We start from the raw sequence: 14,451 nt of genomic DNA on the forward strand, positions 1-14,451 counted from the left end.
ACTGTTTCTTCCTCCGTCTGTACCACACCAATGACATTGTCAGCACTCAGCTATAATAATCACAAATTATATCTGACCACGTATTCAGGGACCTTAATGGGTTTGGATAAAAGACTTTGTACATAACTAGCTGAATAATGGGAATTCACTGAATACACTGTTTTCAACTTACACCACATCCATCTTCCTCATGTAACCCCTCTTTCCGTAGCTGTATTTTCTCTAAGGGACGCAGATAAGGACTGTCCCAACAAAACCATTCATCATATCGGTGGTTCCAGCGTTTGAAATGGATAAGCACTTTTCCTTCTTCATAGTCAATTTCTTCAATATGAGCTGGATACCTATGGAAATAAAGAGTTCACTAAAATAACTCTGGTGAAGAATAAAATGAGATGCCTCAAAAATTAGTAGGATTATTACAATAAGGCCATACATATATCTAGTGGTTCTGCTGACACTAGCAAAAATGAAAAGAATGATGCTTAAGCAGTCTACAGTGGTACCGAGACCTGAAGATATGGGAATAGCCTTTTCCCATAGTTTCTCTATTTTTGTTTTATTTGTTTTATGTATAGCTTCTACAAACAGTAAAATAAAACACCTCTTCTATCCACATAAACTTCTATGTTTTATCTCACTGTCTTTCCAACAAAGGTAGCAAGACACACACACACAATTTTGGGATGCCTCTTCAATCAACAGGGCTAGTACTCAGAGACAGCATACTGGACTAAAGTGGATCATGCATCTGATCTAGCATGGCAATATCTATCTTCGTAAGTATACAAGATTTAACTGTATTAAAATACATATCTGATTGTGCCTAGTGATCCAGATTGCTCAGTATATATGACCTGTCATCATCATTTACCAACCCACCAGTTTGTGTCATCTGTCTAGTTAACCAGCAATAATTTTATATTTCCTTTCAGGTTACTGATCAATATTGAATAGCACTGGGATAAGAGCTAATCCCTCTGATACATCCCTCTAGATACACTTTACTGAAACCCTCAACAAGTTTTGAGATTTATCATTTAATGGGAATATTGATTTTGTACATTTTTTTAAGTCAGGATATAATGTAGTAATAAATCGATTATCTAACAGAAAAAGTATATTACACAAGTTACCCTTACCATTCAAACTTGTAATCTTGTCAACCAATCTGATATTGTACTTTGAGAAGAACCTATTTCCAATTACAATAAATTTTTATTGATAAAGTTTGCGATCAGCAGTTCCACTACTTTGCCCAGTATGGATGTCATAACCAGCATATCATTATCAATGTCATTTCATTATAAATTGCTTTATGTTCTCCTTAATGTTTATGCATTGTTTAAACCCAATAACTTTGCTCAACATGCACATCTCTCATTCCTCTGTTCTCCAATAATGACAGCCTAAGTGGTGAAGTATCATTCTGGGTTCAGTACACAACTCCTCATCAATTGAGGGATCTATTTCAGAAGATGGAAGAAATAGTGTACTGCAAGTGGGACCACCCAACAATTATTAGTAGTGACTGAACCTATCAAGGACTTATCAGTAACACATTAACTTTAGGGAGACCACTCACTGCAGCTACCATTTAACAGCCTGCCACATGTGCAGACAGGAACCTCATGGATATAGACACTACTCCTATTTTTCCCGCCCAAGGATAAAATACATAATTTCTCAAACTGGTCCCTGGTTGCCACAATACCCTTTCTATCCAATAACTATATTTGGCCACGTGCCAGTAACAAGAGAACACATCCAAAATCTCAACACTGAGATTATACACCAACATCTTTGAACGCTAAATTTCATTGACATAGTTAAAAAGATACTCCAGTTTTAAATCTCTCCAAGACCATATTAGAGTTTCAGGAGCATCCAAAGCCGTTACACAGCGTCTTCAGAACCCGCAACATGGGCAACTTAACTCTTTTACTCCAGCTAGTGTAAGGTATAAAATCAAACAGGAACTCAGTGATTCTGTCTGATCAAGGAGTAATGGAAGTAAGCATACTCATCTAAAAAACTGCAGTTTATTAGGATTTAAGTAGTGCTGTCAAGCAATTAAAAAAATTAATTGCAATTAATCACGTGATTAAAAAAATTTGTGATTAATCGCACTGACAATAATAAAATACCATTATTTAAATATTTGTGGATTTTTTTCTACATTTTCAAATAGATTGATATTACAACACAAACAAAATGTACAGTGCTCACTTTATATTTATTTTTGATTACTAGTATTTGCAATGTAAAAACAAAAGAAATCATATTTTTCAATCAAATACAAGTACTGTAGTGCAATCTCTTTATCATGAAAGTTGAACTTACAAATGTAGAATTATATACAAAAAACCTGCATCAAAAATAAAACAATGTAAAATTTTAGAGCCTGCAACTCCACTCAGTCCTACTTCTTATTCAGCCAATTGTTCAAACAAGTTTGTTTACACTTGAGGGAGATAATGCTGCTCGCTTCTTGTTTACAATGTCACCTGAATGTGAGAACAGGTATTCTCAGGGCACTGTTCTCATGGCACTGACCAGTGTTGCAAGATAGTTATGTTCCAGATGCGCTAAAGGTTCACATGTCCTTTCTTGCTTCAATCACCATTCTAGAGGAGGTGTGTCCATTTTGATGACCGGTTCTGCTCGGTAACAGTCCAAAACAGTGCAAACCAACACATGTTCATTTTCATTATCTGAGTCAGATGCCACCTGCAGAAGGCCGATTTTCTTTTTTGGTGGTTTGGGTTCTGTAGGTTCTGCATCAGAGTAGTTGCTCTTTTCAGACTTCTGAAAGCATGCTCCACACCTCATCCCTCTCAGATTTCGGAAGATTCTTAAACCTTGGGTCAAGTGCTGTAGCTATCTTTAGAAATCTTAAAAAAATCTTCTTTGCGTTTTGTTAAATCTGCAGTGAAAGTGTTCTTAAAATGAACAACATGTGCTGGGTCATACTCCAAGACTACAATAACATGAAATATATGGCAGAAGGCAGGTAAAACAGAGCAGGGGACAAAATTCTCCCCCAAGGAGTTCAGTCACAAATTTAATTAACGCATTTTTTTTTTTAAATGAGCAACTTCAGCATGGAAGCATGTCCTCTGGAATGGTGGCCGAAGCATGAAGGGGCATACAAATGTTTAGCACAGGGGTTCTCAAACTGGGGGTCGGGACCCCTCAGGGGGTAGCGAGGTTATTACATGGGGGGTCGTGAGCTGTCAACCTCCACCCCAACCCCACTTTGCCTCCAGCATTTATAACGGTGTTAAATATATTTAAAAGTGTTAATTTATGAAGGGGGGAAGGTAACACTCAGTGGCTTGCTATGTGAACGGTGTCAACAGTAAAAAAGTTACTGGTTTAGCATATGTGGTACGTAAATACCTTGCAATGCTGGCTACAAAAGTGCCATGCACATACCTGTTCTCACTTTCTGGTGACACTGTAATTAAAAGAAGAAGGCAGCATTATCTCCTGTAAATGTAAACAAGCTTGTTTGTCTTAGCCATTGGCTGAAGGAGGAGGATTGAGTGGACTTGTAGGCTCTGAAGTTTTGCACTGTTTTGTTTGAGTGCAGTTATGTAAAAAAAAAACTACATTTGTAAGCTGCACTTTCACAACAAAGAGATTTCACTACAATACTTGTATGTGATGAACTGAAAAATACCATCTTTTATCATTTTTACAGTGCAAATATTTGTAATAAAAAAATATACACTGATTTCAATTACAACACAGAAGGGTGACAATCCCATACCATGCCATCCTTACTTCCGTGCTGCTGCTGCCAGTGGTTCTGCCTTCAGAGCTGGGCTCCCAGCCAGCAGCCGCCGCTCTCCATCTGCCCAGCTCTCAGGCAGCCCTGCTGCCAGCAGCAGGGCAGAAATAAGGGCAGCAGTACCGCAACCCCCCCACCCCCCCCACACAATTCCTTTTTGGGTCAGGACCCCAACAATTGCAACAAGGTGACATTTCAGATTTAAATAGCTGAAATCATTAAATTTATGATTTTTTAAATCCTATGACCATGAAATTGACCAAAATGGACCATGAACGTGGTAGAGCCCTATTCACTAGCAATCCTCATCTGCAGGGATGATGAGGTATAGATCTTCCTGCCCAGAACATCCAACCGGTTGGAGTCTCTATCCTTAAAGATAGACTTGAACCAACTCTGCCAGGCCCTGTCATTTACCATCATTACTACCAGGGAGTTCTGGGCTGGATGGGAACAGAACTCCTGACATCCCTGCATAGGACCAAAGCAGCACTTCAAGTATTTCACCACCGAGGCCAGTGTACTCTGTAGGGTCTCATCGGCTCGATGAGTGCATCATTGATCAGGAGGCCCACTCTCCAGGGGACGGCAGGCTGTAAAATGTCCACCAGTTTGTGCGAGTTCTCTTGGAGGAACTCTGCCTGGTTGTCCAAGGCATACCAGTAGACGCATCCCTGAAAGTCCTCCAGGACAGAAGGCAAGGATGAACTCAGCAACACAGCATTGTCCAGCAACAAAGACGAAGATCTTGGCTGACCCAAAACTGGCTCTCGTTCCCAGGAAGACCTACCTGGGAGGACAACAGCAGTTCTGCGGTGAGGAAGACCACCAATGGCCTGGCCTGAGTCTGATTCAGATCCACCACTGTCAACCTGGAGGGTAATTTCAGCTTTAAGCGGGATCTCTGTGAATGATGAGCATCTCACCAAGCCCAAGGTCACTAATACGAGTAGGGCAGTAGTTCTCAACCCGCAGTCCAATCAGCATAGAGCTGTGGCCCATGTGACATCCTCACATACAGGCCATACAGGTAGCATTGGATGCGGCCCACAATGGTAGATAGGTTGAGAACCACTGGAATAGGACATTGGTGACCAACAGGGACCAGGCCAGGAACCTCCGTCCCGGCCACAGGGCACGTGCCAACCCTGAAAGCCATACTGGTCCACTGGTGGCCCCTGGATTTCATTAGGTGATGCAGAGCCGAACGACAACTCCTCCAACTTTGAATCAATCAATCAGAGTCACAAGATCTTGGCAACGTGAGCAGAGTGATGCCTGAAGGAGCCAGTAGGCAGCCCTATTCATCCGTTGCCCAGAAAGAGGAGAGAATCAGTGCCCTCAATGAAGGTGGTACTGAGCAAGCTGGTGCCACTGAAAGTGGGCAGTACTGGGGCAAACATCAGTACCGGAGCACTTGAAGGTGGCAACGTCGGGGGCAGGAGAGGGAGCCGCTTTGAAGTGTGGAATGCAGTGGGCCAATGAGAGTCCCAGGCCAAGGTTCCCTGCACCAATTCCCGTACTGGCTCCATCCCCAACATAGAAGGGAAGTGTCCGGATGCAGAGCCGACAGACACAAAGGTTTAGCGGCTTCCTCCACTGGAGGGGCCACAGGCGGCACAGCCCTGGGAAAGTCCTGGACCAACGATGAGGTCTGGACCAAAAGGCAGAGGTCTGTGGCTGCCTGGCATGTCAACAACATGGACAGAGTTGGTACCGGTAATTCCCTTGTCAGTACCACACTCAATGGACACCCGGAGACCAGAACTAGAATCAATGGTATGAAGTTTCTGCCCTTCCCACTTGGTAACGAGGAAGATCAGAGGTACCTGTGCCATCCCACACACCAGAACCGGGCCTGTGCCAGTCTGCACTTTTCCTGGGGAGGCAGGTACCCTGTGATCTGGAACAGTCCCAAATGGTCTTATGAGACCTCCTCTTTGGCGCCGAAAAGGAATGGCTCCTTCGTCTCTTCAGTGAGGCACCTGCCCCAGAATAAGAGCTGGCAGTGCTCTCCGAGCCCAAGGGCGATCTTCAGCCCAAAGAGGGCCTCTGTACCAGATAAGGCCCCATGGCTTTTTCAAGCAGGTGCTGCTTGAGGTGAAGGTCCTGCGCCACCCGATTCCACTTTTTAAACAATTTTAAAATTAAACAGCATTTCTTAAGGTGGGCCTTGCTTAGACAAAGCAAGCACCATGTGTGCGAGTCACTCTTGGGGATCTTCCCTCCACAAAAAGGCATGTTTGAACCCTGGTAAGGGCAGCACCAGGGAACACTAACTACCCACTAACACTAAGTAACTGACGATATACAACAATAAACTAGGCTAAGACCAAATAAGAGTTTGAGAGACTACAGCCACACAGAACTCTGACTCTCATCACCATGGGTGATAAGGAACTGAGGGGCGTCAGGGTGGCACCCTCATATAGCCAGGGGAGGGGGTACAGCCATGAGGCGCAAGAGACGACCCCTATGGGTACTGCTAGGGAAAAAGGCTCCGGCACGTGCATACACTTAAGTGGAATACACATCTGCATCTACTCAAAGAAGAACCAGAAGATATCTTCAAATTATTGGAAACTTTTTACAAGCCATTATACAACACAGAAAGAGATGGAAGTCACAATGCTACCTAACACTTTAGGACATTCACCTTCTACAATTTTCTCAAATAGAGAGAGATGTTAGATTAGGAAGTGTGGTCAGTTAGGTGCAAGTGCGCTTTCTCCGTGTGCTGTCCCAGCCCAGCCCAGCCAGCTGGTTCAGCAGACCTCGACAGTACTACCCAGAAAGACCACAGACTCAAGTTTGGCAACGAAGGCACTCAGCCAGGTTTATTTCCCTCAAGACACAGTCCTAGCACCCTGGCTCCATGGTTACAGGTACACAATATGAGTGCCTTGTGGCAAGGAGCAGCTCAGTCCACAGCAGGAGTCTCTACTGTCCCATTGGCCACACAGAAGGTTACAGCAAGATACCCCAACATTTATAGAACAAACAACTTACCGATCACCTTATGCATTTCATGACATCTGCTTGTTACTCCCCTTGTATCATGCTCCAGGTGTCTCGGGCAAAACATCCTCTTATTTGGTGTTAGGTCAGGATGTTCTTGGACTATCTTTTGGAGTGTGTTCTCACATATACCCAGTAAGTGTTACTTCTTAGGAAGGCCTATGTTTTAGCAACACTAGCAATACTTTTGCCAAAGTCATATGTTGAACAGCGAACTTGCAAACATCTACTTTAAAACATGGCCTAACTTTGGTTCATAGCCTCAGGTCATGTGCCAGGCCCAGTGCTCCAGGATCTCTCACCTACAGGGAGCATCCATGAAAGATTTACTGAAACCCAATCTAAAACACTGCCAACAACTCGATCACACCACCTGCATGGCTCCCTCTAAATTCTATAAGATCTCAATCACTATGACCTATTTGGCAGAAGACCACAACAGACATTCATAAAAGGTGTGTACTCCAGAAATACACAATTACTCCTACCCCCCAAAAAGAATAAAGATGTCCTATCTTGCTCTGCCTGAAGACTCTTTTAAAAGACAGACTTCAAAGTCAACACACATTATCAAACAATCATATTTTACCTATCATCCTCCATCTCAATCAAGCAGGACTCATGAAAGGTGGAACGACCTCTGACAAGAATTTGAAAATCAATCCCTTCATCTGTCGTGTCCAGATATACACAAGAGACCTTCCTACTAGCTGAGAATGTCAAAATCGTTTCAGTAAGGTTGAACAGCTCTTAAAATTAACTCTGTACCAAAATTTTCTATCAAATAGTTGGCGACAATGTATAATAAACCTGAGTCTATAACTACAACATACTTAAGTCATCTGCCTTTGCCTGGAGAAAGGGGTGGCCTTGTTTGGTGCTCTTTCTGCCACTCTCTTCCATTTGGCACTAGTACTCGTAGCAACAAAGGTCTGACATTTTGAGGAGGCAGGCATACCAGTATCATCCATTAAACATAAGCTCATGTATTTCCTGCACAAGGCAGCAGGATCAGAGGGCCGCCTAGTAAAGGCTGGCTGAAGACAGACACACAGATAAATGAACTGCACATTAAAAACAACAATAAAAGTTAAGGTGTTTAAACAAAAAGAAATTTAGTCTACTGAGCTACCTTTAGAGAACATTATGGTTGCATGATTAGGCAAGCAAAGCTATAATCACCAAAAATTTCAAGGTAACACAACCTTTACTCTGCTCCTTGTGCACAAGCATTATAACAGTCTAAATTACATGACCACATACTTCTCAAATACTACATTATAATGTCAAACAATTTTTCCACTACAACTTTAGATGGATACACAGCATCCTGGGGTAAGGTGTACTATTCTATATAAGCGGACAATCTAGAATCATGAAAGTCAATTGAAATAAAAATGCAATAAGACATGCTACACAATGAACATATACAGTAGCATATATAAGCACTTAAGTGAAATTGTGCATTAACTCTTTCAATAGCTATAGTACTATAAGTGGGTGTTTCATTAATACATCTCTTACTCTAAATACACTTACAGCTTAATACGAAGACTTTTGCCTCTGAATCAGATTTTTGTTTTAGGCAAAAAAAAAAAAAAAAAAGTGTTCAACTTACCTGTACTTGTCCAATCAGAACTATGTTGAAAACTTTCTAATCAGTAGCACAGAAGTGAAAAGTGTCTACACAAATTCTCATTTATTAAAGAAATTTAACAGGATTATGAATCTGCCATAACTGACTACAAGGTACTACTAAACATAAACAGGAAGCATGTACTCTAGGGATATTTTATTCAAATCTAATCACAAGTACATCCAGTTCTCAGCAAACCTAATATTTTAAGATTATTAAGGTCCTGGAGGATAGCTCAAATGAATACGAATTACAAAACAGTTACACTTCTACTTAAAACAGTCAATCATACATATACAATGCAAAAGCTTGTGAAACACTAACAAAGTTACTGTATCTATGTGCAATAGAAAAAAAACAACCTCGTAAATCCTTCAATTGAATGCTGATAATTTTGTTAAAGATACACAGCTTAGGAGGAAAGAGTAATTATATACAAAAAAAACCTCAAAGCCAAATCTTTACTGGTGCTAAGCATCTGCAACTCTTGCAGAAGACAGTATGATCTGCACAGAAAAGCTGACAATAAAGTTGACACGTTTAATATATTTTGTGGTGGATGTATGTTAACACTGCTGTTGGAAATGCACTTACATGTGCTGACTATTTTAACTTTTAATGTGGACTTTTAATATTGCAATTAGCATCCTAGGATTTTTAAAGAAATAGGAGATGGATGGGTAGATGTGCAGGGTGGGGGTAACAATCAATATACAAATCCAAGAGGCATTAGTACATTTCTTTCTAATTATCACATGGGACCTCTGTTAAATACATATTCTTTCAAGTGCATCATTAATTTTGTCCAATTCCAGGAATGAGCAATTGAGGGAGGCATCTCTCTATAACTGCCTCTATAAAATCAGTTAGGAAGAGACTGCTAACCTACTCCCCACTGGAATAAAGAGGACCTGGGACTGGCTTCATGAACTCCTCTAACCAGAATGAATATCACCCAAAAGGGATGCCTGGACAATCCTGCAGCCAAGAGGAAAGTGTTCCCCAGTCACTCATTTAAATTATGCAGACTTTAGGCCCCACGGCATTCTTGAGCACAAACCCTCCGAAGTCCAATATTTTTTATTGAATATTGGATCTAACAATTACACTTTGAAAGTATTTTTAAAGTAGAATGAGGAACATAAAGGTCCAGTTCACAATGCACCAGCCATGCAATGGCAATTTTGTTCAACACACAACATCATGATGGGATGAAACCTGGAGTCAGCTGAACAGGAAGCAGAGTAGAGCAGCTCCAGCTAGAGCAACAGCAAAACTCAAATACAACATAAAATAAATATTTTGCTCTCCCAAAATGATGAAAGACAGACCTTGCATGCTCCATTTCAGAGGTTCATACCAAAGGGGGGAAAGAATCTCAGCTTCCAGAATTACATTCCAGAGCTACCTGTATTGAGCAGAGAACATGCCACGTGGAATTGCAAAACTGAGCCAAGAGGCATGCAGCAAACCGAAGCAGTTACAGCAGTTACTGAAGAAAACAGAAAGGAGCATAAATTTTGGCAAGTCAAGTATAATTAGGCAGGCCAAAAATAATTTGAAGAGCAACTAGCAAAAAAGACAAAACCTAACAGCATTTTTTTTTTTTTTTTTGGGGGGGGGGGGGTCCATCAGAAGCAGGAAGCTTGCCAGTCAGTGGGATCACTGGATGACATTGGTGCTAAAGGAGCATGCAGGGAATACAAGTCCATTGCAGAGAAGCTACATGAATTCTTTGCATTGGTCTCCCCTGCACATGATGTGAGGGAGACTCCCACACCTAAACCATTCATTTTAGGTAACAAATCTCAGGAACTATCCCAGATTGAGGTGTCAATAGAGTAGCTTTTGGAACCAATCTATAAATTAAACAGTAGAGAGTCACTAGACCAGATGGTATTCACGTAAGGGTTCTCTAGGCACTCATATGAAATTGCAGAACTACTAACTGCGGTATGTAACCTATTGCTTAAGCCAGCCTCTGTGCCAGACGAGTGGAGGGTAGCTAATGTAATGCCTATTTAAAAAAAAAAAAAAAAAAAAAAAAGCTCCAGAGGCAAATCCTGGCAATTACAGGCTGGTAAGCCTAACTTCAGTACCAGGCAAACCGGATGAAGCTATAAGACAGAGAATCATCAGACACACAGATTAACACAATACGGTGGGGAAGAGTCTACGTGGCCTTTGTAAAGGGAAATTGTGCCTCACCAATCTATTAGAATTCTTTGATGGAGTCAACAAGCACATGGACGAGGGTGATCCAGTCCATATATTGTCCTTGGACTTTCAGAAAATCTTTGCCAGAAGCTGGGAATGGGCGGCAGGGAATGGATCACTTGATGATTACCTGTTCTGTTCATTCCCTCTGGAGCACATGGCATTGGCCACTGTAAGAAGACAGGATACTGAGCTAGATGAACCTTTGGTCTGACTCAGTATGGCCGTTCTTATAGTTCTCTGCAAACATCTGCTCAATGTGCAACAGCAGTCAAAAAAGCTAACAGAATATGAGGAACCAATAGGAAAAGGATAGATAAAACAAAAATATCAAAATATAAATCAATGGTATGCCCACATCTTGAAAACTGCATGCAGTTCTGGTTGCCCTATCTCAAAACATATATTAGAACTGGAAAAGGTACAGAAAAGGGAGAGAGAAAAAAATTAGGGGTATGGTACAGTTTCCACATGAGGAAACAGACTGTTTATCTTGGAAAAGAGACAACTAAGGGGAGATACGATAGATGTCTATAAAATCATGAATCGTGTGGAGAAAGTGAATAAGGAAATATTTACCCGTTCACATAAAAAACAGTTATCCTCCTTTTTGTAACTGTTTTTTGAGATGCAGTGCTCATGTCCGTTCCATTCTAGGTGTGTGCGCACCATAAGCATGGTCGTCAGAGATTACTGCCTTAGCAGTATCTGTAGGGTCAGCTGTGGCGCCCCCTTGAGTGCCACGCTCATGCGTCACTATATCAGGCACCGCCAGTGCTATGCCCTCTCAGTTCCTTCTTGCCAGCAACTCCCGACAGAGGGGCAGGAGGGTGGGTAATGGAATGGACATGAGCAACACAGCTCAAAGAACAACAGTTACAAAAAGGTGGGTAACCGCTTTTTCTTCTTCAAGTGCTTGCTCATGTCGATTCCATTCTAGGTGGCTCACAAGCAGTGTCCATGAAGGTATGCTCGGAGTTCACAGTTGTGCAGCTTGCAGCACTGCTCTGCCACAGTCAGCAAGCTCGAGACGATGCTGGTTAAGTGCATAATGAGACACGAATGTGTGCACAGAAGACCAGGAGGCGGCTCTACAGGTCTCTTGGATTGGAACCTGCACCAGGAAGGCCACTAATGACACCTGTGCCCTGGTAGATGTGCCCTGATGATTGCCGGCGGAGGCACATTTGCCAGCTCATAGCAGTAGCAAATGCAGGCAGTGATCCAGGACAAAATCCGCTGAGCAGACACTGGGCGACCCTTCATTCTGTCTGCCACCACAACGAACAGCTGTGTCGACTTACGGAACGGCTTTGTCCTGTCTATGTGGAAGGCCAGCGCCCTCCTGACGTCCAGAGCATGCAGCCTGCGTTCTTCATTTGACGTATGAGGCTTTGGAATGAAGACAGGTAAGTATATGTCCTGGCCAGTATGAAACTGGGAAACGACCTTGGGCAGAAACACAGGGTGTGGTCGCAGCTGAACCTTATCCTTGAAGTATACTGTATAGGCCGGTTCTGAAGTAAGCGCCCTGATCTCGGACACCCTGCGGGCTGACGTTATCACAACCAGGAAAGATACCTTCCAGGAGAGAAGCAGGAAGCCAGGGACACAAGGGGGGGGGGGTGTCCCATGAGTCTCAACAGCACAAGATTCAGGTCCTAGGAAGGGACGGGATCCCAGACATGGGGGTAGAGATGCTCCAGATCTTCCAAAAATCGGGTCGTCATATCGTGAGCGAAGACAGACCTGTCTTGGAATGGAGAGTGGAGCCAAAATAGCAGCCAGGTGGACCCTGACTGATGACAGGGACAAACCTTGAAGTTTGAGGTGCAGAAGATAATCAGGATCTCCTGCAGCGAAGACTGAATAGGCCGTTCCGAGGACCAGCAAGTGAACTTTTTCCATTGGCCAGGTAAGCAGCTCTGGTGGAGAGTTTCCTGCTACCCGACGAGACCTGCTGAACCGGGGCTGAGCATTCCCGTTTGTCTACATTTAGACATGCAGTAGCCATACTGTCAAATGTAGCGCTGCCACGCTTCAGGGGCGGAAGGCTGCCTTGGTTCTGGGACAGAAGATCCAACCAGGAGAAGCAGTTGCAGCGGGGCAGCTACTGAAAGGTTCAGCAGCATCCGAACCAGTGCTGGCAAGGCCATGCATGGGCTATTAGGATAATCTTCACGCTGTCCTGCTTGATTTTCACAAGGACGCTGTGAATCAATGGCATTGGTGGAAAGGCATACATCCAAGCCCCTGACCGCGGGATGAGAAATACGTCTGACAGAGAGTCCCTGTCCTCCCCCATATCAAACAGAACGCGTGACATTTCCTGTTCTGCCTGGACACAAACAGGTCCAACCGGAGAGGCCCCCCACCTCTGGAAGATTATACTAACCACCTCTGGATGGAGTGACCACTCATGGCGAAACGAGAAGGTCCTGCTGAGGTGATCTGCTAATATGTTCCTGGTCCCAGGCAGGCGCGCAGCTACCATATGAATGGTGTGCCGCACACAAAAGCCCCAAAGGCAGAGAGCTTCTTGGCAAAGAACCGATGACCTGGCTCCACCCTGCCTATTGATGTAATATATTGCAGTGGTATCATCTGTCAGGACTTGCACCACCTTGCCCTTCAGGTGGGGCAAGAAAGCCTGGCAGGCCAGGCACACTTCTCTGAGCTCCCTGACATTGAAATGGAGGGCCAGATCATCCCGCAACCAGATGGGCTCCCCTGCCCAGGTCCAAAGCATCAGAGACCAGGGTCAGTGACAGGGCCGCGAAGGAACTTCCTCCAACACCAACCCGGGGTCCAACAACCAATCCAGGGATGAACAGATGCGATCTAGTACCCTGACTACCTAACCAAGGGTCATTCCTTTTGGTGATGTAGATCAACGCCAGCCATGCTTGCAGAAGCCGGAGATGGAGCCGGGCATGACTGACCACAAATGTACATGCAGCCCAAGAACCACAGGCATGTGTGAGCCGTGGTGAGTGGGTCATTCTTCACATGGGAGGTCAGGTCTGACATGGCCTAAAAAACACACTTCCAGGTCGAAAATCATCCTAATGAACTCTATTCGCTGGACTGGCCTAAAGGTAGATTTTTTCTCGTTTATTAACAGGCCCAGATCACGGCAGGTGGAACACAACATTTCAAGGCTCCTCTGCACTTGTTCCGCAGACCTGCCCTTGATGAGCCAGTCGTCAAGATACGGGAAAACCTGGACCCCTCAACGTCTCAGGTAAGCAGCCACTGACGCCATACATTTTGTGAACACCCTTGAGGCTGATGAGAGGCCAAAGGACAGCGCCGTGAATTGAAAATGGCATCGGCCCACTATGAAACTGAGGAAATGTCTGTGACGTTGGAATATGGAAATACGCGTCCTTCAAGTCAAGGGCAGTATACCAGTCTCCCAGATAAAGGGAGGGAGTGATGGAGGCCAGGGAGACCATGAGAAACTTCAACTTCCTGAGAGACTTGTTGAGGCAACGCAGGTCCAGAATAGGTCTGAGGCCCCCTTTTGTTTTCGGGATTAGGAAGGAGCAGGAATAGAACCCCTTTCCTTTCATGTCCCGAGGGACCTCCTCTATTGCCCCCAGGTGCAGGAAGTTCTTGACCTCTTGAAAGAGGAGTTCCTTGTGAGAAGGGTCCCTGAAGAGGGATGGGGAAGAATGGGGGTTGGAAAAAGGGGTGGCAGCTGAGAATTGCAGGGTATAGCCCCGAGATACTATTTCTAGCACCAAGCGGTCCAAGGTGACCCGCAACCAGGCCAAACGGT

At 43.9% G+C, this 14,451-nt stretch overlaps 1 protein-coding gene across 11 annotated transcripts in view; it reads right to left on the reverse strand.

The window, feature by feature from the left end:
• PHF20 (PHD finger protein 20) overlaps window positions 1–14,451 on the reverse strand; it is a 176,008-nt gene that overhangs the window by 128,225 nt on the left and 33,332 nt on the right. For all 11 annotated transcript variants that reach the window (XM_043527384.1, XM_037915955.2, XM_043527383.1 and 8 more), the window contains one exon: window positions 173–344. In XM_043527384.1, the coding sequence (XP_043383319.1) occupies window positions 173–344 (172 nt within the window). The remainder of the gene's footprint in view (window positions 1–172; window positions 345–14,451) is intronic.

The sequence above is a fragment of the Chelonia mydas genome, chromosome 13, assembly GCF_015237465.2.
Source record: "Chelonia mydas isolate rCheMyd1 chromosome 13, rCheMyd1.pri.v2, whole genome shotgun sequence".
NCBI lineage: Eukaryota > Metazoa > Chordata > Testudines > Cheloniidae > Chelonia > Chelonia mydas.